Raw genomic sequence first — 23,630 nt, 5'->3', positions numbered from 1 at the left:
CTTCAGCACACGCAGCCCTTTTCCAGAGAAGGAGTTGAGAGCCAGGGTCCCACACGTGGGGGCAGCCACTCTCAGCTGGGCTTGGCATATGGATGTGAAGGACCCCAGGACTCCCTTCTCCCCTCTCATACTTTTGGGGGCTGGCAGTCAGCCCTGTTGACTTCCGGGGTCCCACTCGATATCAGGCAGGGGCTGGCTGCTCTGGATTTTATTCCACCAACCCCAGCCCAGGGAGGAGGGGCCGTCTGCCCACATGTTCCCGCCGTCATTTGAAGTAGGGAGGACAAACAGGACCCCTTGGCATGCCTGTCCTGATCCCTGGCTAGGCCTGGGCCACCTCGTGGACACATCCCTCCCTTCTCTCCTCCTGGGCTCCCATGCACCCCATCCCCTCCTCCCAGCCCCGGAGCCCTTTGTGTCTGGAGCTGGCACTCCCGGGGGACCAGAGCATGTGCACAGTGGCTGCATCTGCCTGAGTCCTTGAAGGGGTTGGTGACCCAGGGCCCGACGCAGGTCCAGATCGGATCCTCAGATCCTCGCTGCGGAGTTGGCGCTGGGGGAGGAGCTGGCAGGCCGCCCCACCTCCCACGTCATCCCTACGTCCAGACCACAAGGCTGGGGCTATCATGGGGCTTGGAGACTGACCCAGATCGAAGTCAGGCCCAGGCCAGGGCAGCAGCTAGCTCCATCTAGCCAGGACAGAGGTCTCAGAAGGGTCTGATTTTGTTCAGCAGGTTTTGAGGTCCAGCGAGACCCCAGAACACAGTCTGTCTGCTGTCAGACATTTTCTGAGACACGAAAATAAACGGCCACTACGGATCTCAGAGGGGAGAAATGGCTGGCCAAGTGAGTGAAATCGAAATCGTTGTGTGGAGGAACAGAAACAAACAAGGATTTCAGTTTTCACAGGGAATCTGGCAACAAATTAAAGAGGACGTGGTTGTCCCGGCAACAGCTGCCATGGAAACAGGAGCTATTTCGGAGAGTCAACCTGGCTCTCATTGGACGAAGATGCTGATTCAGTTGACAGCATCCTCACTCCCCCAGGCCTCCTCTCCCTCCCCTGTCCTGTTCAGGGAGGGAGGGGCCATCTCTCCACAGGGCAGGGGGGCAGGCAGAGCCGCTGTGAGCAGTGGGGATGGTCCTGGAGGCTGTGAGATGCCCAGCCCCTGCTGCTCCAGGCTGGGGGCACACACAAGGGCTGCGACCCTCCTCTGGGAACAGGCTGGGTGGGGTGAGGGGCCAGCCAGCTGATGGTCCCCCAACTCGGGAGGCTGAGCCAGACCTACCTTCCAGTCTGTGTCCACAGCCAGGAGGAAGGTGTCAGAGTTCTCCTAAGGGAAAGCAAACAGAAGGGGTGGCTCGTCAGGCCTGGGCTGGCCCGGGCGGGGAGGGGACCCCCACAGGCGCTCTGCCTTGAGCAGATTCGCTTGCTGTCCCTCAGTCTGTCTTAATGTTAACAAGAGTGACCCAGGGCTTCCCAAGCACCAGGAATGGGCTAAGTACTTGACGGATGAGCCTAGGAGCAGCTCCATGCATCGATTTTACCTAATAATTTAAAATATGACGATTCCCACTTTACAGGCAAGAAGGGTGAGGCTCAGAGAAGCTGAATCACAGGCTAGAAAGTGGTGGAATCTCTGATCCCAAATCCTTGCTGACTCCACTCTGCCCTGCTGCCCCCACAGATGGTTTTCAAGGTCTGACCATCAGGGCACAAGGACAGAGGCCAGGGAAGCAAGCAGAGGCGGGCAGAGAGGCTGGGCTGTCACACCTACGTGAGGGATGGGAGGCCCAGGCCCACGCATGGAGGGAGGGACAATGGGGCTCTCCTGACCAGCCACAGGCGTGGTCTGGGCCTGCAGCTGCAGACGCTCCCACCCTGCCACACCTGCCTGCTTCGTGCTCCCCGAGGTCCCCCGCTTTTGGGCTCATTTACACTGAAGCTGTGAGCCTCTGATTGGTGGCTGTCCCTCCTACTGGGCTGCAGGCCCCACGGAGGCGGCCCCATGTCTGGTTCTGCTCTCAGCAGACAGCCTGGCATGGAATGGGCTCTCCAAACACAAGCAGATCTGCCTGAACACGTCTGACTTCACGGATGAGGGGAACGCGGTTGAGACGCATGGATGCTTTCCATGCAGCAGAGATGGAGAGCAGGGGCGGGGCTGGGGGCTCGAACCCTGTGTGTCTGAGTTAGCAGGTTTGCCCCACCGCCTCCGGGGGGCCCTCAGACCCTCTGTGCCCTCTCTGGGTCTCTGTCGGGGGAAGGAAACTTCATAGGGGGACCGGAACATGTCCAGGAAAAGCAGAGATCCCGCCTCTGCCTCGGCTTGCACCATGTCTGTCTAGGAACCTCTGCTCCCTGCTGCCCGGCTCTGAGCCTCTGGGCAGGCACCTTCGCCTCGGGGCCTCACAGTCTGCGAGGACTAGAGGAGAGCAGGGCGTTAGCTGTTGTTCCTTCTCTGTCCCCTTGCACTGGACTTCGTGTGCCCCAGATGCCCCATCAGCCCCTCCGGAGTAAATACGTGGATAAAGGAGACGATCGGATTAGAAGCAGGACGTCACGGGAGGAGAGCAAGAGAAGGGGTGGGTCACCAACGTGCAACGCGAAGGAAAAGGACCCCAAGTCACGGGAGTGGGAAGGAAAAGAACAAAAAGCAGCAGTTCTGATGTTTTACTCTCAAAGTAGGCAAGTCCAACCACCTGCATTCTGGCAGATGTGCTGCTGCGGGGAGGTGGAGAGAATCAGAGGGCACGAGAGCGTCTAATGCCCAGAGGAAAGCCTGGCTGCCGGCGACTGCGGCTGTCTCATCAACAATGGCTGTTTCGCCAGGGCCGGGGGCTCTGCATGGGGAGGGGAGGAGAGCACGGAGGCGGCCAGGCCACTCCTGGAACCTCCGAGGAAGGGGAGTGGGGTCTGGGAAAAGGGGACAAGGCTGGTTATCGAGGAATCCTCTCACCAGAAGACCTTGCTCAAGGCCAGGGTAAGAAACGGGGGAGGTTTTCAAACTCGAGACCCTAAGAGAAGGAGGGAGAGTGCGGTTTTGATAAAAATAAAATCTAAACAAAGGATGAGGCAGACAGTGGCAGGGTGCGCTGTGTGCTCTCAGGGGGCCAGGATGGGAAGCTGTGGAGGGCAGGGCCCAAAAACCAAGAAACAGCAGGAAAAGGACAGACACATTCACACAGTGCAGCTGGAAAAGGAGACGCTGTCTGTGAGCGTAACCATCTGGGAAAGAGAGAGAACGGCTCCGGGAGGCAAAGAGCGGGGCAGGACTGCACAGCTGTCACTGAAATCTGCAAAGGTCACGCGGGCAGCATCTAGGTTTTTTGGGGCTGGGGAAGAGGCTGTCCACGCTCCTTGGAAGAAGCAGATGTGAGGTCCGCACGGGTCTTGTGCTGACCCGAGACAGGAGAGAAACTGAGCTGGGCATTCGAGGCCTCCACGCAGGACGAGAGGCAGACCTGCGTGCAGGGTGGGGACATTATGGTGGCAAACTCTGGTCCAGGTCCAGGAGGGACGAGGTGAGAGACACCAAATGCAGCAGGAAGAAGGCAGAGCCAGGCTGCTGGTCAAAAGGGGGCCATGCTCACCGACCCAGGGAGGGAGGGGTGGCAAGGGGGGCCATGCTGGGGGTGGGGAGGGCTGTGGGTTGTCTCTTGAGGTGCTCTGCTGAGGCGAGGGGTGGAAGAGGCAAGCTCGGGACACGTGAGGCCAGGTGCCCTCAGCTCCCTGCGCCACCCACAGACGCACACCCCGTTCCAGCAGGCAGCGCCTCCGTGTGGCTGCCCTGAAACCCCCAAATCTCAGCTCTTGTGATGGGGTGCAGGGGTCCCCGAGGGTCACCATCCACCCCACCAAGCCCTCAAAGAAGGCTGCTCTCTGCTTGCGTGCCTCGAAAGACGGGCTGGTTGTGGGGAGGAGGCACTTCTCAGAAAGTTCTGGGAAACTTCTTTCTTCTGAGCGGCACCACAGTCCAGGAAGAGCGGGTGGCCCGGAGGCAGGAGAGAGCGAGCAGGGGGAGAGCGTGGGGGCCGGGGCAGACGCCAGGCTGGCCCGGAAGGACTGTGGCTGGAACCCTGACCAGCTCCAGGCAGAAGAGGGCTATGATCTATTCTGAGAGGGTTGCACGGAGTCAGACCAGGGAGGAGGCTGCTGCCAGCGCCTGCACAAGAGCTGATGGGCCTGACCAGGCGGAGAGCACAATCAGAACGCGGGCTCTGCAAAGCATGTGCTCCCCAGCCCAGCCCTGACCATTCCCGGGGGCCTGCCCCTGATAATCAGGACTGACAAGTTAACTCCAGGCTCCGGCTTCAAGATAAGACCGTACCCTCCTCGGACATGACCGCTGGCCTCATGTGGTTGGGTCCCTGCAGCCCCGGCCAGCCACTCTGTCTCAACACGTGGCGCTCAGGGGCCCTGGGGCTCACCTCCTGGGCAGAAGAGGACAGGGGCCGGGGCAGGGCAGCCATGGGGGTGCTGAAGAGGCAGGGACTCGGCTCCTGGCTTCTCCATCTTCAGAGTGAGGGGGGCTGCGACGGCATAAGCAGCAGAGAGCCCCGCCACCCGGCCCTGACGCCCCAGAATTCCACAGCAGGGGACCCACAGTTTTCCGTGCAGGGAGGGAGAGAGAAGCTGTGCCTGCCTTCATCACATCAAGAAAGCGTGGGGTAGAAATAACCGAAATCTAACGGCAGGTGCCCTAAATAACAACCTCGAGCGCCTCCGTCCACTGCTCCCGGAGGCACTGTCGGTAACGCTCAGCCCTCAGAGCTTGTGAGGAAAAGACCCGGAAAGGCCCCGGCAGACGGGGAAGCACCGTGCCCCTGCTGGAGGCAGCACTGCCCAGCGGTACCCTCTTGGGGCTCAAGGGCCTCCCAGAACCTGGGGTTGAGCACGGCCTCACTCCCTGATAGCTGTGTGACCTTAACCTCTTAAGCCGAGTGAGTTAACCTCTCTGTGCCTCAGTTTCCTCATCATTAAAATGGAAATCACCCTCCTAAAGAGCGTCAAAAAAAAGCCAAAGCACAGCGAGGTGGGCTGGGACTTAGTCGCGTGGGCACTCAGGAAGGGAACGCCCCCAAGGCGGGGACAAGGCTTCTCAGCGGGGAGTGAAGATTCGGCCCGGTGCCAACGTCAAGCCTGGAGGGAAGGGGCGCAGTTTCCTTCTTGGCCACGAGGTGGCGCCCTCCGCCCAGGACCGCGCAGGGGCGACTCACCAGCTCGGCGGCGTCCTGGCCCCGCAGCAGCGGCTTCTCCTCCGGGAATCGCAGCTCCTGCAGCCCGGCCATGGTCACGTCGTGGAGCAGGAGCCCTAGAGAGGGAGGGCGAGGACCAGCGTTGGGGCCTGCGGCGGGACGCCGGGCTGGCTATGACGCTCCCGGGCGGACGAGGACAGGGCAGGCCCGGGCTGGGGCGGGGGTCCCGGGCCGCGCCCACCACCCCCCCCCCCCCCATCCCCGCATGCCCCAGCGCAGGCCGGCGCAGCTTCCCCGGGGCAGCAAGGCTCCGTCTGCGGCCTTGCCTGCTTGGCTCAGGGATGTCGTCATATTATTTGCTTTAAAAGTTAAAACGTATTTCAAAAAAGAAAGAAAAACAACACAGGATGATCCCTAAAACAATTTCAAGTAAACTTCTGCATTTATTGCGAAGCAGAGAGGTGAGTGTAGGGAGGCCAAGGGCAGGGTCAGAAGCAGACAGAAGTGCCCTGTGGTGGGAAGTGGACAGTGGGGTCCAGTAGGACACAGAAGAGTTGCGGGCTGTCCTGAGGGCTGGAAGGACCAGCCTCGGTGAGGATGCCTGGAGAGGGGAGAGGGGGCCCCTGGCAGCGTGGCAGGCAGAGGGAAGTTGAAGGAGGGGGTGCCACTCATGATGCACCACCAGCAGGCAGGGACCATACAGCTGACCATCAACCCACAGCCGCCAGACGGTAGGTCCCAGGCCCTCAGGGCTGGGTGTTCCTGGGAGACCCTCAGCCTCTGACCCTCAGGAGATAGAAAAGCTCATATGTGCACATGTGTGTAGACACGCATGCCTGTGTCTGGAGGAGCCAGTGTGGCGAAGGCAGACAGAGAGGGACTCAGGACCCCACAATCCGTCTAGCCTGGCACCACCATCCCTCACTTGGATTTCCCGATGGTACAGCTCAGAATGCACCAAGCGAGAAACTAGCCAAGGACGTGAACTGGAAATTCATAAAAGAATTAAAGTTGGTAAATAAATACATGGGAAGATATTAAAGCTCACTAGAAGTCAAAGAAATTCAAATTAAACAAGATACCTTTTTTTTTTTTTTTCCCAATGGAACTGGCTAAGTTTGCAGCGCTGGCAAAGATGCGCCAAGACTGGCACTTTTCTTACGCTGCTTGTGGGTGTATCAATCGATCCACCTTTCTGGAGGGCAGTTTTGCAGAATAAATGAAGATAATTGAAAAGGCTCATACTCTCGATTCAGCAATCCTCTCTCTGGAAAGAAATTTCCTAAGAAAACCAGAGAGGGCACCCAATGATTGATCTGTAAGAAGGCTCAGCACAGTGCCATTTATAATAGGAAAAAAAACCTAGAAAACACTAAATGTCCATGAATAGGTCATTGGGTCAACAATTTGTGAAAGATTATTTAATAACATGGGAAAATGCTTGTGTCATGATAAATAGAAAAAGCAGTTCTAAAACCACACTATTATCTAAATTATAAGAATTATGAATCGTTCTGTAACACCTCTAACACCTCCTGACCTGGAAGGATGGATTCCTATTCCTCTCATCCTCCCTCCCTCCTTCCTTCCTACTTCTATTTCTAGTCTTTCTTAAGGGTGACGCCCTCAGACTTTCCCTTCTGCCCTAAAAGGAGGACACTTCCACTAGCCGGTTGGTCAGAAGACGCCCCGCCTCATCCCATCCAGGCTCCCTTGGCTTCTCCCTGTGGAGAAGCCCCGGTGACTGGGGAGTTGGCACGGTGGCTTTCTGGGACCCAAGGGCACGGGGCCTCGGATGGAACCCATTTCTGTGGCAGGCTGTCATGAGACCAAATGGCAGCCCTAGCCTTTCCCTGGGCCTCCTCCTCTCCCGTCAGAAGCAGGCAGAGTCAGCCCTCCCGTGACGTGAAGATGGCACCTCACAATTGCATGAGGGTCCCCACCCAAGTCTAGTTTGGGGTGCAGAGGTCCTAAGGCTGGGCTGGGAGCTGCTGGCCACCCAGGCTTCACAGAAGGCTGACCGAGAGCTGCAGAGACCCCTGGGAGGGCCTCATGCCCAGCAGGAAGAGGCCAAGCAGAGAGGCCCCTGGCCACCCAGGGCCCCAGGGCCGGGCACCTCCGGGCCATGCGGAGCTCTCTGCTCCCAGTGGTTTCCAGGGAAACCAGCGAACACAATGCAGATAGGCTGTATTTTTAGAAAGGCGTGTCCTCCCCCCTCCCTGCTTTCTCTCCCATCCTTTCTGATGTGTGCACACTCAGCCATCCATGGGGGGGAGCTGAAAGGAGGGCCCCCACCTGGGAAAGCCCCTCCCCCCTTAGGGCTTTTATGGCTGCCAGCCCCCGTGAACACCCAACTCGATTAAGCACCTTGGAAGCACCGAGCTGTCGCCGCCCTCACCAGGCTTGTTATGAAATCAGCCTGGAGACCATCCTCCCCAAGGACGGTGCTATTAAAAGGGCTGGGAGTGGGCAGGGCAGGCACAGACGGCCTGTGAGGGAGGGGGTGGTGGGGAAGGGGGCTGGAGAGAAACTTTATAATCCAGGGAACTGGGAATGCCTGAGCCCACGGAAAACAGGGCCAGAACAGAGGCCAGGGTGGACATCCCCACAGAGCGCTGGCCGAGAAGTTTCCTCCTGAGAAAGTTACGATTAAAAAAAGAAAGCAGCTAGATGATAAAGTATAAGAAAATGCGATTCTTTATGAAATCAACACGTTGGCCATCTTAAACTTACCCAATGTTATATGTCAATTATATCTCAATAAAGCTGGGAAAAAAATAAAGAAAATGAGATTCCTCTAAAGCTCCCACAAGGCAGCCTAGGTCAGGTGTGCGAGGAGCGAGGTGGCACAGAGCAGGGCGGGGTGGGCAACCCCTGGGGTCTGTGAAGCAACCGTGAAGGCCCTTTTCAGTCTGCCCTTTCTATTTCCCTCCCATCCCTGATTCCTTAAAGACAACATAGGTCGTTAGACCAAACGGGGCTGAGACGAATTCCAGCCCTCCTTGGATCAGTGGTCGGGCTGGAGTCATGAAACCACGGCCAATATTTCTTCCGGATCACTCACTGCCTAGCGTTATTTTGGGCAAATCACCGAAAGGATTGCTTATCTGCAAAATGGGCACGTTAGCCTTTCTGAGGTCCGCCTCAGAAAGCTCTGAGGGGCAACAGAGACAATGAATAGAAAAATGCCTTTAGGAAATGGAAGATTTTTATATTTATTTGCACAGGACAAAAATAACCTCACGTAGGCGAGCTGGGGGTTCCTTACCTTCCTCCGCCTACTTGAGACAACTCTGGCGTTCTCTTCCGCCTGGCTGCTGTTCAAGGAAGGGTTCCCACCTTCGGGTAGGGGGACCACACTGATGTTTGCAACAGAAGGACGGGAAAGGGACGAGGGACAGCAAACTCTTCACTGGGGTGACAGAGATGTGAGTGGCCCCTGGTGAATGTGGGTGGATTCTTTAGGAGGAATTGCATTTCTTTTCTTTTCTTTTCTTTCTTTTTTTTTTTTTAGGGTATGCTTTTTGGTGAGGAAGACTGGCCCTGAGCTAACATCTGTTGCCAATCTTCCTCTTTTTTTCTTCCCCCCCAAAGCCCCAGTACATAGCTGTATATCCTAGTTATAGGTCATTCTACTTCTTTTGTGTGGGGTGCTGCCTCAGCACGGCTTGATGAGCGGTGCTAGGTCCGCATCCAAGATCCGAACCGACGAACCCGGGCCACCGAAGCAGAACATGCAAATTTAATCACTACACCACTGGGCTGGCCCCAGGGATTGCATTTCTTTTCAATTACTTCTGCTTGCTGACTTGTGTCTCTTTAAATGAGACTCTATGCTGAGACCTGGGCCACGTGAACCCTCAGATTTATTAGGGTTAAAAATATAAGCGATTGCTATGGTCATTTCTGAAACTGTTCAATAAATATTCAATTACATTGAGCAGGAGTAGTTACACAGCCTACGGAATAAAGCAGCAGCCGTGGCCTGGGAAGCCCTGGTCAGTGAGAGGGGATGTCTGGGAACAGACTGTGGGGGTTTGGGGTTGTCTCCACAACTGGGGCTCCAGCCAGCACTTGGTGCTCAGGGGCAGAGGAGAGAAGGGTTGTCAATTCAGGGACGATGCTGCACGATAAGAATCGCTCCCCACCTCAAAAGCCCTGTAGCTGTCCACTGAGAAACTCAAGAACTGAAGGAGAAGAAAGGCAAGATGTAAACCAAGGAAAGTTAGTGTCTGCAGGAGAACCCGGACAGAGGAACCAGACCTTGTGGGACAGGGAGAAACCGAGTGTACGAGAAAAGAGGCAGGACTGTGGGACGCTGTGGATTCTTTCAACCACAAGAGTGAGGGGACCCTGGCAGGTCATGCTCGAGGTTATGGTCCAAGGTGCCCTGTGGATGCTGCACTCCTGAAAGTCCTGGTTATAAGGTCCCATTATTATGAGAAAAGCCACAAGCAAATGAAATAAGATGCAGCACGGAGCAGAGTCAAACTGGGCCTGGCCAGCTTCATCCTGGGGAGAAGTCTGCGTCACAGATAAAGAAAGACATTGCAGAGGGTGAGCACGTGACTCATGTCCGAGCCTGTGCCCCCACACACCCTTCCACCCACACCACGCCAGTACCATGGTTTGAAAGGAAGTCCCAGAGACCAGGGGCCCCAGGAATCAGAACTCAACTTCCAACCGCACTAAGTGAGGGGGTTGGAGCCGTCCAGGTAGCTGGCTCCTCACATGACTCTCCCTGTCCCTATCCTGACCTCAGACGGCTGGGACAGCACTGGGGGAGGGGCTGGGCTGGAGACTAGACCTGCCCTCGGCGTCCCCATCTCACAGATGAGAAAAAAAGGCACAGGAGCGAGTGACTGTTGCAAGTCCCCCAGTGGCAGATCCAGGAAAGGAACCCAGAGCCCATAATCGAAACCCCACTCTACATGTATTCTGCCTCCCCAGGTAGATGGCCCAACACGACAATGCAGGGAACATGATTTTTTTCCTGGCCTAGCCTCCATTTCCTCTGTCTACTTACAGCCCCTGATTTATTCCAACCCAAAGTTGACCAATTCTCCTGCTTTTTCCTTGATTTGAGCCTATGAATTCCTACCTTGCCCACAACCATTGCCACCCTGCCAACCACACATACACACACACACACACATTTGTCCTTCCAGCACGTTCCCACTGTGCTTAAGGCAGCCATATATATATATAAGTTGCTAAAGTTTATTTTTTTATTGAGGTTACATTGGTTTAAAACATTATATAAATTTCAGGTATATATCATATTTTGATTTCTGTGTAGACTACATCATGTTCACCCCCCAAAGCCTAACTGCCCTCTGAGGGGCAGCCCTCTTTGGACTCTGACCCTCACCACTAAAGACCCCCACCGACGCAGGAGCACATTCTTTTTTTTTTAAAGATTTTACTTTTTCCTTTTTCTCCCCAAAGCCCCCCAGTACATAGTTGCATATTCTTCGTTGTGGGTCCTTCCAGCTGTGGCATGTGGGGTGCCGCCTCAGCGTGGCTTGATGAGCAGTGCCATGTCCGCGCCCAGGATTCAAACCACAGAAACACTGGGCTGCCTGCAGCGGAGCGCGCGAACTTAACCACTCGGCCACGGGCCAGCCCCTGCAGCAGCACACTGTACCCACAGGAAGCATGTGCCTTTGTTCATGCCGTTCCCTCTGCTTGGAATGCCTTTCCCCATCACATCCCTACAATAATAATAATAATAATAATAACCAATCATTAATGTTTTCTGCTGACACTTGATATGTTTTTGTTGAATGAGATGAAATGAATGAATGATTCTTCACTCAGACTGCAAATTATCAGACAACGGATAACATTCAGTGTTGGCGAGACCCGTGGGGAAACAATACATACTCTTCAGAGACTTAATTGGATTGTAGTGGGTTCAACTTTATTTGGAGGGCAACTTGGTAGTTCATAAAAATGCAAATATCTGTCAATACTGCAATTCTGTCTTTAGGTATTTCTCCTAAAGAAAAATGCCCAAGTGTACACCCAGAGGCCATGCGCGAGGTACCCACTGCAGCACTGTTTGGAACAGTAAAACAAGTGGAAACGACCCAAATGAATGTCAGGAGAATCGTCAAATAAACTATGGAACATCTACACCCCGGAGCGTCACACGGCTATTTAAAAAATGAGGTAGCTGCACTCAGACAGGGAAAGCATTCTAAAACAAGCAGTTAAGAGAAAAAGGCATGTCACAGAATAATAAGGATAAATAAGCCCATTTATGTAAAATATATATGCATGGAACAGGCACATATATTTTCAAATTTAAAAAAAAGGACTTCAAATGATTCAGGGTAACCGTAACAATGCTTATCTCCAGGGAAGGATATAAGTTTGGAAGGGTATAAAAGATTTTTATTCTACATGCAGATTTTATCAAATCTAAGATATTACTGATTATAACTCATGCTAAGGTTTTATGTACCAATAGAAGAGGAAAAAACACTGCCAATTAAATTAAGACATAATACTTCCCTCCACCTTTTAACTTTTTATTTTGAAATAATTTTAGACTTATAGAAAAATTGAAGAAAAAACAAAGCATGGAAGTTTCCTATATACCCATCTCCCAGCTTCCCCTAACGTGATCAGGCTACAGAAACATAATACAATTAGCGAGACCAGGAAATAAAACACCGATACAATACTGTTAAGTAATCTACAGAGCTGAAGCGGATTTCACCAGTTTCCCCAACAATGCCCCAATCCAGAATGCCACATTGCATTTAGTCCTTATGCAGTGTCCTCTGACGGGAGACAGCTCCTCAGGCTGTCTTTGTCTTTCATGACGTTGACACTTTTGAAGAATGTTGATCAGTTAAATCTGTAGGATGTCCCCCAATTTGGGTTTTTCTGTTGTTTTCTTACGATTAGAACAATGTCATGCATTTTTGGCAAGAATACAACAGAAGTGATCTGTTCTTCTCACCGCATCCTATCGGGGGGACGTGATGTCAATCTGGATGTTACCCTGGATGTTACCCGTGATCACTTGCTAAGGTGGTGCCTGCCGTCTCCAGGGTGAAGTTACTAATTTTCCCTTTATAATTAATAAGTATCTTGTGGGAAGATACTTTGAGACTACGCAAACATCCTGTTTCTCATCATACTTTTGCTCACTAATTTTAGCAAGCATTGATGATCCTTGCCTACAATTATTACTGTGGTGTTTGCTTAATGATACTTTTCTATTTCCATGATCTCTTCATTTATTAATTGGAATTCTCTCGTAAGAAAGAGCTGTCCTTTCTCCTCCTTTTACTTTTTATTCAATTATTTATTTACATTGGGATAGACTCACAGATATCTATTTTATTCTATGGGTTATAATCCACTGCTATCATTATTTCTTTCACTGCTCAAACTGTGCCAGATTTGGCCATTGAGGTTCCTTCAAGTTGGCTTTTGGGTCCTTTCACCAGGCATCCATTGTTTTTTGGGTAGTTTCTTATTTTCTAGTATCATATGATGTTCTAAACTCATCTTGTATTTTCTCTGCCTTGGCCCTGGAATCAACCACATCTCCAAGGAGCCCTGGTTCCTTTTGTCGGAGAATGCTGTTTAGAAACCAAGATCTGGGCACCAGGTGTGCTCATTGCTGCTGGGCTGTCATTGTTCTCGGCCGTCTCAGCAGGCAGAGCCAGGAAATCTAAGTTTACTAACACACACACTCATTAACACTTCTATATGTATCCATCTGTATATATAGCAAAAACCTGGAATTTATACCGATACCTTTAATTCCAATTCAACACCACAAGGTTTAGTCTAACTTTCCCCCTTTATTTGTAATTTTTTTCTCCATGATGAGAAACTGATTCTCATTATCCATAATGTTTTTGCTTATTTGTTTATTACACACAAAGTAATTTCTGAACTGCTACTCACATGAGTTCTTATCATTCAGAACATTTTTGTACCTACTTTACTTTTTTTTGTACTTTAGACTTTTAGACTTAGACCCAGATTTTAAAAAGCATCTATCTCTGTTGTGAATTCTTAAAAAGGCAAACGTAAGTGAAATAAATTGTTTACGGTCTTCCTGAGACTTCTCCACATTCAGGGTCCTCTGCCTCCAGACTGTCACCCTGTCTTGAAGTTGTTATTGTTGCTGCCCGTGTCTCTCCACGCGGTTCCTGCTCCTCTGACATCAGGAACGTGAGTGGGGCAGCATCTCCCAAGGGTGCTGGCCCACCATCTCTAGGATTTCCCTCCACGCTGCAAATTCTGATGCACACGTGGTGGCAATGACAGCAGCCCTGATGCCCCCCTTACTGACAGAGGCTGTATTTTAGAGATATTAAAGTATGAAAAAAATGTGCATTTTAGAGTTGACATACATAGCTTTATGGTAAAATTTTCTTCCATTGAGGCACAGCACCAATGTGTGAACTCTGTTTCTGTACACAGCATGGCTCCGGGCATTAAACACAGACATAAACCTCCAACCCCAAGACCAAGGGCAGGGGCAGGTGGAACTGGAATCCCACTAACACATTCCATGTGGGCGGCTTCTGTATGGAGCCAGTAAAAAAGTCCTGCTGTGACAGGGACTGCTAATTGTCCCCCAATATCTGCTCTCCCCTTCCTCCTTAATAACAGAGCCCAAAATTTTAGACGGGCAGGTGGACAATGGGAATAAAGGCTATTTATGACAATGTGACAACGTTCTGCCAGTGAGACATAAATGGAAGCGTGTGACCTTGGGGTAGTGTTCTCAAAAGGAGGAGACATGCCATTCTCAACCCTTCTCCTTCCTGCTGGCTGGAATTCAGATGTGACGATGGGAGCTTAAACAGCCATTTTGGACCCCAAGGCAGGACATTAAAGGTAACAAAGTGGCCACAAAGAAGGAGTCTAGGTACCTGAGAATCATAAAGTCACGATTCTGGATGGCCTATCTCCAGACTCTGTTAATGAAAGAGCAAAATATACTTTTATCTTGAATAATCTATTAATGTCCTGGGTATTTTGTCACATGCAGTTGAAGCTAATCTAAACTTGGGACATTTTTCTTGGAGACCCACCCTGACATGCTAAAGGAACTCAAGAAAAAGGGAAAGGATGGGGTTTGGCCAAGAGCTGATCCAGAACCCCCAGTTCCTCTCTTCAGTGGGCAGCACAAGCTGTGAAGCTGTTCTCTCCATCCTCCGTTCTCCCCGTCCTCCGTTCTCCCCGTCCTCCGTTCTCTCCGTCCTCCCTTCTCCCCGTCCTCCCTTCTCCCCGTCCTCCCTTCTCCCCGTCCTCCCTTCTCCCCGTCCTCCGTTCTCTCTATCCTCCGTTCTCTCCATCCTCTCTTCAACAAGTGAGCCAGCACCTTCCACCCACCCCTCACCAGCTCACAGCATCACCATGACCTACATTAAAAAGTTAAAAAGCTCAGTTTGCACTTTTTGCCACAAATTCTCAAGTTGCTTTAACACAGGTGCCTCAATTCGGCTGTGTATCTTTGCCTAATTTGGCGAATTTCCCAGAAACAAAGACACACTCATCTGTCTGGGATCTCTGTGCAGGATCCAGAGGGGAGCCCAGGCTCCTGGGTCTGCAGGACGGCCCGCGGCAGAGCGAGCCCAAGCGGCAGCTTTCTTCCCGGGTGCTTTTCTCACAGGAGCCCCCACTCCTCTGACGGGCCTGAGGTGCTAGTGTTTGAGGAACAGCATTCACCCGGCAGAGAAGCCCCTACTCTAAGCAGCTGCCAGAGTCTTCCTGCCGCGAATCCAACGTCTGCAGAAGGGGCCCTGTGTCGGGGCCGCTCCACGCCCAGACCCTTTCTTCTCGTCACAGCACCTGGCTTCCCTTTAATGTCATCCTGCCCCATTCTCAGTCCACGTGGTTCAGGCAAGAATGACCACACCCCCAGGGTGGCCAAGTGGCCCAGGCGTAAGCCATTCATTCCCTCCATTCATTCATTCACCACATCCTGACTGAACATCTACTATGTGCCAGGCGCTGTTCTGGGCACCGGAGATACAATACTGACCATTCCAGACTAACAGTAAAAGGTGAAAGATTGACAAGATCTGAAGAGAAACCAGAGGATGACCGTTACAGGCTAATTACAGACCGTTACAGTCCTCTGTCTGTAGAACTTTCTAGGGGGGAGGCAATCAATCAACAGATCTAAACACGGGGTGTGTCAGACGTGCTAAGTGCAGAGGAAGCAATGTCCGAGACGGGGACAGAGAGCGGGCCTCCCTGAGACGGCGCCAAGAGCAAGGACGTGAGGGGGTGAGCGAGAGGGCCTGTGGGTGTCTGGAAGCTTCTCAGGGCAGAGGGAACAGCAGTGCAAAGGCTGTGAGGCAGCACCTGCCTGGCGTGTCCTGGTAAAGGCAAGAGAGCAGGGGCGGCTGGAGCAGAGTGAGTCCGGGGAGAAGGAGGTCTGGGGACAAAGGGGCCGCAGCAGGAGGCCTCAGCCCCATTTCCCTTGAAGGTGGTTAGAAAAACTCTGGTTTTTCTCCGAGTGAAGCGCCCGGGAGGGTTTTGAGCAGAGGAGGGATGTGACAGGATTTCCTTTTTAAAGGCTCCCTCCTCTGCCATGGGTGGAGCAGACCCGGGGGGTGAGGGTGGAAACAGGGAGACCAGCGACTGCAATCATCCAGAAGAGAGAGGCTGACGGCTTCCGCAAGGCTGGGTGGAGGTGGGGAGAGTCCTCGGATCCTGGGAATGCTCGGAAGGTGGAGCCAATGGGAGCTGCGGGCGGGTCAGATGTGGGGTATGAGACAGGGGGCATCGAGGTGACCTGGGTTTTGTTCTGGGCCACTGGAGGCAGAGAGGTGTCATTTATGAGTTGGGAAGAAGGGCTGGGGGGAAGTCCAGGGGGCTGGTCTTAGACCTGAGCCAGCTGGAGATGCAAATGGCAGGTGGATGTAAGAGTCTGCACTTCAGGGGAGGGGCTGGGGTAGGACACATCACCACAGAAATGGTGTTTGAACTCACAAGCCTAGGCAAGGCCAGCTCGGGAGGGAATGAGGACAGAGAAGATGGCCCAGGGCTGAGCCCTAGAGAAAGGAGATGAGGAAAAAGCAGCGAAGTAGAGCAAGAAGGAACAGCCAGTGAGGTAGGGGATGGGGGAACAGCACACGGCCCAGCCTGAGAGACGGTTCACGGGGGCACGTGGGCTCCAATCAGGACCAGGCCTTGGCTGGAAGCCTTGGGGAAGCGCTCTTTGTGGGGTTATCAGGAGGATGGTCTGTGAGCCAGCAGCCATCTTGTCATCACGAGGAAGGGCCTAACTTAGAACTAAACCAACCCACAGAACTGAACTGACAGGAGTGGGGGAGAGAGAGCCTGACGTGGCCCTACGTCCGCCAGGCTGCACAGACACCCTGCCTTCCCCTCTTCATGTCAGTCTAAATTCAGTTTCTGTCACTTGCAACCAAGAGACCTAACATAGTTGTAAGTGAGCAAAAGTGAGGCCATCTTGTTTTGCTAAATGGTTCCAGTCTCTCTTCTGGGTCACTGCTCGCTGCTCTGCACGTCCTCTGAAACATTCACATGCTCTCCTGATTTATGGCCTCTGCTTACGCATGTACTCCCCGATAGCTTGATAAATTAAAACTTTGTTCTATGAGTTTCTCTTCAGGAACAGGCTGACCACAGGTGGGAAACACACCCACAAGGCATCCATCACAGCTGACAGGAGAATGGAACAATGTGATGCCTGGAGCCCGTCATGCCTGGAGACTAAAATCCCTGGCCCCCTCCTCACTGCCCATTTTCCCTATGTGACTACCTCAAGATTCTGTAATCCTTGAAGGGTTTTTGAGACATTAGTCACCCATCTTCCAATTAGCCAGCTAATCTAATTAGACTCCCTTTCTCCATCTCTAACTTGTGATTAATTGGCTCAGATGGCGGTGAGCAGAGCGAGCCCATTGCTTGGTATCATAGTGTCGAAGGTCTTCTCTCCTGCCTGGTCCAGAGGGGCCCAGTGAAGCCCAGCATCCCGCCCATCCATCTGGCCATCACATCCAGGCAGCCAGGCCCAGGTGTGGGGTCAGAGGGCTGATGGGCTTAGAGGCAGGACTCGCCCACCACACTCGAATGGCACCACCGCAGTGCACTCTAGCAGTTCGGGTCTTTTCCAATGCAGCCACTTCCGTCAGATGAGTGCAAAGCTGTGATGCTATAAAGCTCCCCCAGAACCTCCTGGGGCTACAGTCCTCCTGGAGGACCACCTCAGATTACAAGGGACCTCCAGGTCACCCCGACCACTGCCCCTCTCGGCCCCATCCCAGGAGGTGGAGTTCGCAGCGAATCCTCTGGGGTTGGCAGGGCTCCGGGAGCAGTGGACTCAGAGCTGTCCCCTTATGGATGAGGCCAAGGCACGCGCCAGCACTCGGGGTGGGACAGGACCAGGTCCTCCAGGCAACTCGAAGGAGAGCCACTAGCTTCCCTGCCCCACCCTGAGGCCCCAACAGCACATACCTACTCCCGAACAGCAACACGGGAAATACTGGTAAAGCCACTTTCAGAGCCCAAGCCTGGCCGCTGGAGCAGGCTGTCAGGAAAGTTTCGGCTGCACAGAATATGACCCCGGGGGCTGCAAACCTCGGACTTGGCTCTGGAACCTCCCAGTCAGTCTGGGGAGAAGACATCCCAGAAATATTCCCTCTGTCTCCTCCAGGGAGGTTGGGGTCCCCTCTCCATCTCACCTGCCTAGGATGGGGTGCACCTGCCCTCCCATCCCCTCCAACAGGTGAACTGAAAGAGCACCCAGGTCCTGAAAGGGATGTGTTATGTGGCTGAAGATGCGCGGTCCTTCCGGCTGGAGTATACATTTCATCCGTGGTTTGGAGTTTAAAGCACTTGAGGATTAAGCAAGGGGAGGGGCGCATAATGAGAGCTTTCCCGTTCTGACACGGAGACCAGGTGTGCATGAGATAGGCTGGAGCGCACATCCTGTCGATGCCTGGGTGATGCTCTCTCTCCTGCTGACCAAACGGTGTCGCGGTGCTCTCCCATCTGACCCTCACTCAGGACTACCTCATGCGCTCAGCCAGGCTCAGCCAAGGTCACACGTCCAGACCCCAACCCAGCGGCCTGTCCACCACTCCACAGTGCCACCCTGGCAGAGGCGGAGGCCCCGAGTCTAACCCGTACTCACCCCACAATGGTTTCCTGGGGCTGCTATAACAAACTGCCACAACCTGAAACAAGACACATTTACTGCCGCACAGTTCCGGAGCTCAGAAGTCCAAAATAAGTCGCACTGGGCAGAAATCAAGGTGTTGGCAGGACCACTCTCCCTCTGGAGGTTCAAGAGGAATCTGTTTTCCTGCCCTCTCCAGCTTCTAGAGCTGTGTTCCTCACATTGCTTGGCTCAAGGCCCCTTCCTCCATCTTCAAGGCGGGCAGGGTGAGCATCACACTGCAGCCACCGCATCCCCTCCTTCTGCGGTCTGTGTGAATGTCCCTCGGCCTCCCTCCTATGAGGACACACGTGGTTGCATTTGGGGCCCCTCTGACGCTGCAGGATAATCTCCCCTCTCAAGATCCTTAATCACAGCTACAAAGTCTCTTTTGTCATGTAAGGTAACATTCGCAGGTTCCAGGATTGGGATCTGAATATCTTTGGGGGACTGATAGCCGAGCACACGTGCATGAGCACAACGCACGCACACACACCCATGTGCTTACAGCTCTGACTTTGCCAGAACTGCTCACTTGGCCCACAGCGGCTTCCTCCTCCCTCTACTTATGGAAAGCTGACTTCAATGTCCACCTTGAATGACCCCTTCTCCCTCGAGTCAAGAACACAGCCTCTCCACAACCCGGACTCAGCTCTTCTTCAGAATGCCCACGGGCCAGGTTTCATCAGAACCCCCGCACTTAGCACTTTCCCAAGGCCTTTGTTCATTTTTAGTTTTTTAAAAATAGAACCTGAATTTCATGTAATACACATCCGCTGAGAAACATCAGAAAAACAAAAGAGCCAAAGAACTCAAGATCACATACAATCCTGCTAACCAGAGGAGACCACTGTTAAATTATTCCTTACATCCTTTCATTCTTTTTTCAAGGCTGATCTATATGCTGAGAAGGAATTTTTTTTTTAAAACCAAAAACACTGTTTTGAAACATCTTTTGGACTCTGGAGCCAGATATCCGGGTTCAAATTCCAGCCAGCCACTTATCATCTGTGTGACCTCTGGCAAGTCACTTAACCTCTCTGTGCCTCAGTTTTCTTACCTGTAAAAAGGAGGGAAAAATAGCACATACCTCACAGGGCTGTTATGATGATGAGTTAATGTATAGAAACTGCACTTAGGACGGTGTCTGGCACACGGCAAATGCCATATCGGTGTGAGCTGTCATCACCATTATTATTACGTATATAAGGGACATCTGTTCGGGTAGATAAACAACCTTGGCAGCATAATGGAAGCTGCCTGGGGTTCCCTGGTCTGAATGCACTCCTTAACTGCCCCGACTGTTAGGAATTTAGGTTGTTTCCAGTTTTTTTTCCTTCCATGAACAATACAGGATAAACATCCTTGAACTAACACCTCTGCACTCATCTTTATTTGTTCCTAAAAATTCAACTGCTGAGTCACCCATCATATGTATTTTTAAGATTTTGATACATCATTGCCAACCTGCCCTTCATAAAAGTGGCACCGTTACCCTCCTATGCGCAGTGGAACAGCATGTCCATCTCCCCACACCCGGCCCTCACTAGTGGCCCTGGGCACGCGCAATGATTTGCACGTCTCTCCCCTCTGCCAGTAGACCACGCCTCCTGCTCATGCAGGTGTCCCCGCCCCGACACCCCAGCGCCCCAGTGAAGCAGCAAAGTTTACCGAAATAGATGAACTGGAAATGAGATTTGGGGTCATTTACCTGGGGTGAATCTCCGCCTCAGTTTCCACCTCACAGAAAATGTAGGTCAACACACCTGCCAACAATCAAACACTATTTAAACGCAGTCTATGAAACTGTGTGGGGCTGCACAGTCCGTGCATGAAAATGACACCAAAATTCCACAAAGAACTGGCAAAAGTGTTGCTTTTTAATCACACATCAAGTGTATTTTTTAAAAATTTCCAACATCCAATACTGAGACTCCCAAGGGACCATTTGTGAGCCCAAATCTGCCATTTTAGAGCTCTCTCTGACTCTGAACCATCTTGGAAACATATCATTTGAGTACAAATGCACGAAACCATCACCCTCCTACCTGCAAATAGACCGATGTCCCACTTTTCCACATCACACTAAAGAATAAAAAAGGATCCGGCTACAAAAGGCACAGGAGTCTGTCCTCTGACGACTGCAGTGAGCTCGTGGGCGTGGGACAGCAGCCCGCTCCTCGCGATGCTAACGAGGCAGCCATTGTTCCCATCCTACTGATGAGGAGACTGAGGCTCAGAGAAGTTAAGCATTTGCTCAGGAGCTGAGAAGAACAGAGAGGAGACCCTAGAGTTCAGATCCTCTGATTCGCAAGGCCCTGCCTGCAAGACACTGGGAGAGTCTGGGAAACGCCGGCTGCCGTAAACCCAGCCGCCCGGGAAGGCTCCTGGCATGCCCCCACCACTCCCTTCTTCTCTGGAACAAACATGCTCACGCTGGGCATGACAACTCAGGGACACCCTTCCAGCCCCTTATGTGAGGGGCACCTGGCTCCGCCCGCCCCCCGGGTGTCAGAGCTGTGGATGCCCGGCCAGCAGGGCCCAACCCCAGACGTCAGACTCTGCTGAGGCTAAGCAGGGCCCCCCAGAAGCACATCTCAGGGAGGCCTGGATTGTGCAGGGAACTCAGAGAAGGAACTGGAACATCCCAGACAAAGGGTACCAGGCGACTAGAGCAAAGGGGGAGGTGACACCCTAGGACATTGAGGAGGCAGCTCGGCGACAATGGCCCCACAACTGCCATTTGCTGACTGCCTGCCAGACCCTGCAGTCAGCATGTACACACACGCTCACCTCTCCCTGTCGATGAACCCAACCAGGTGGGTACCACGATGATCCCATTTTACAGACGAGAAAGTGAAGCGTGGAGCAGCTGGGAGACTGGCCCGAGCCAGGCGGTCAGAACACAGCGGGACAGCTCAGGGCTCAGGCCTCGGGTCTGAAACCAGCCCACCTCTTCTCAGCTGTACGACGTAAGCAAGTGACTGACCTCAGTGGTAAAATGGGCATGATAGTAAAATGCAAGGATGTGAAAATGATAAACAGCTAAACAGGAGTTTAACAGAAAGCGTCAGTGAAACCTGTTCCTAATGCTGACGTAGGGGCAGAGAGTTGGGACCTCAACGAAACTATCCTGGAGACACAGGCGACTGGTGCGCTCTTCGAGCCTGGACTCAGTCAACAATTATTGAGCACTTGCTGTATGTCACCACAATGAACCGGCCACCACCCTGCGACCTGCTCATCGTCCAGTGGGGAAGATGGGTCAAAATCTTGCAGCTGCATGTGAGCAGGGATAAAGTGGCGTGGGGACAGACCCAAACTTCCTAGTGGCCACCCAGCCAGGGTAGGTGGAGTGCTCCATTATAGGGACAGCCAAGGTCCAGGAACCAGATGGGAGATGAAGGCCCAGAGCCTTCCCGCCAACTCTCAGAGGGAGGGGTCAATGGTTCCATCTCTAAGACAAGAAAACTGAAGTCGGAGAGGTTGGGCAACCTGTCTGAAATCACACAGCTGGTGAGCAGTGGGGCTGGGATTTGAACCCAGATCCTTCGGACAAGGAAGAGGATGGGAGGGAGTTGGACAGAGACAGGGAAGGTGGCGAGGGAGGGATGCACTGTCTCCCAGGGCCTGGCGAGACGTGCAATGGGATCCTGTGACCGATGACAGTGACCCGGGGAGTCCTGTTTCAGCCTGGCCAAGGGCTTAGAGAGCCGGCCCAAACGGGTCGAGCCCATCTGATGAGGGAGGAGGGGCCCTGACCCCCGTACCCAGAAGATAAGGGCACACTGTTTCCAAACCCCAAAGCCTGGATCCCCGCTGAAGCCCCCCACGCATGCCTCCCGGGAGCGTTCCTCCTCCAGCCTCTTCTGGGGCTGGAAGAGGAGAAGGGGAAGGATCCAGGAGTTCCGTCTTGCACGCAGGGCTCTAAAAGCCCACGGGGTTGTAAAACTTTTCCCGGGGGGCGTGATTAACAAGTTCAGCCCTTGAGCAGTTCCCTTTGAAGTCAGGTGGGCTGCCCTGCCTCAAGTGAGCTCTACAAGAAGTTGGCAAGGGATTGGGGGCGCCAGCCCCGCGGCTAAGTGGGCTCATCTGGCACTTCTGAGCAGCTGGCCAGAGTTTCCAGGATGCCAGGAACAGCCCCCAAGGTCTCTCTGGGCCTGCCAGGAGCCAAGGAGCCCGCCGCTCTTGATTTAACACGAACTCACAGCCTGAAACCACACCAGACCTCGTACCCTGCCCAGCCCCGATGCCCTCCAGTCTCCACATCACTCCCAGTTCAAGCCTCTCTCATACCCCAGGGCCTTTGTATATGCCAATCCCTCCATCCTTCGATCTGTAAGGCCACCTACCTCTTCATTAACAGAAATTCTGTCTTTTAGGGTCCAGTGCAAATGCTACCACATGCTCACACCTCTCTGCTCCCCTCGTGCCCCCTGACTCAGACTCCACCTGTTTCCTGAGTGCACCCCCACACTGCTGCCCCCTTCCCTGTCTTGTAACAGGACTCCTGTGCTCTGTTCTCTTGCACCAGAAGGTACTGGAGGTCAGGGACAAAACCCTCCCAGGCGCCAGAGGACATTTGCTGGAATCCATGTGTCCGTCTGAGGTGGACACACTGACTGAGGACCTCTACTGCCCAGGCCCTGGTGGGGTCCAGACTGTTTCCCTTTCCCAGCCCGCTTCCTCCCGTCTGGGTCTCTCCACCTCTGCCCTGGGGAAACCAGAGAAGGTGCCTGTGCAATTTGCCCTTCATGCCTGAGAGAGCATCTCCCACTCCTCCCCGCTGGGCCGGGTCCTAGCTCCCTTTCCGCGTTCCGGGCAGAGCTCAGTGTCCTCTGTTGATCTCCTGCCACAACCCTGGATGTGATCCAGCGGGCTGTCTGGCCACTTCTCCGGAGAGGCCCCAAGGCTGCACGTCCCCAGTCATCAGGGTCCAATCTGGCTTCCCACCTCCCAGGCCACTTGGCCTCTGCTCCCACTCCCAGCAAGAAACTTCTCCTCCCAGGAGAGGCGCTCAGATTGCCACAGGGCGCAGGAAATAAGAGGCCCACGGAAGGGGTCTTGTCGGGAGCCCGGGGCGCTCCTTTCTTGGGGGACCGAGCGACAGTGATTGGAGAGCAGGGGCTCTGAGCTCCCTTTCCCCTTCGGCAACCCGCCTAGTCGGCGGCTCCCGGGGGCCGCTCCCCCGAACTGCGCTCCGGCCGCAAGCGCTCTACCCGCCGGGACGTGGGGCACCAGGACTCAGAGAGCCGAG

The 23,630-nt window shown here is 53.4% G+C and overlaps 1 protein-coding gene across 7 annotated transcripts in view; it reads right to left on the bottom strand.

Moving 5' to 3' along the window:
* The window catches only part of NDRG4 (NDRG family member 4), a 42,919-nt gene that overhangs the window by 16,082 nt on the left and 3,207 nt on the right, over nt 1-23,630 (bottom strand). For all 7 annotated transcript variants that reach the window (XM_070500658.1, XM_070500660.1, XM_044761247.2 and 4 more), the window contains exons 2-3: nt 5,221-5,315; nt 1,290-1,334 (exon numbers count right to left, since the gene is read on the bottom strand). In XM_070500658.1, coding sequence (XP_070356759.1) covers nt 1,290-1,334; nt 5,221-5,292 — 117 coding nt within the window. In that variant the 5' untranslated portion in view covers nt 5,293-5,315. The remainder of the gene's footprint in view (nt 1-1,289; nt 1,335-5,220; nt 5,316-23,630) is intronic.

This window comes from Equus asinus, chromosome 28 (genome assembly GCF_041296235.1).
Source record: "Equus asinus isolate D_3611 breed Donkey chromosome 28, EquAss-T2T_v2, whole genome shotgun sequence".
Lineage (NCBI taxonomy): Eukaryota > Metazoa > Chordata > Mammalia > Perissodactyla > Equidae > Equus > Equus asinus.
Note: the sequence above shows the minus strand (reverse complement) of the source record. Positions and strands in the feature narration are given on the sequence as shown.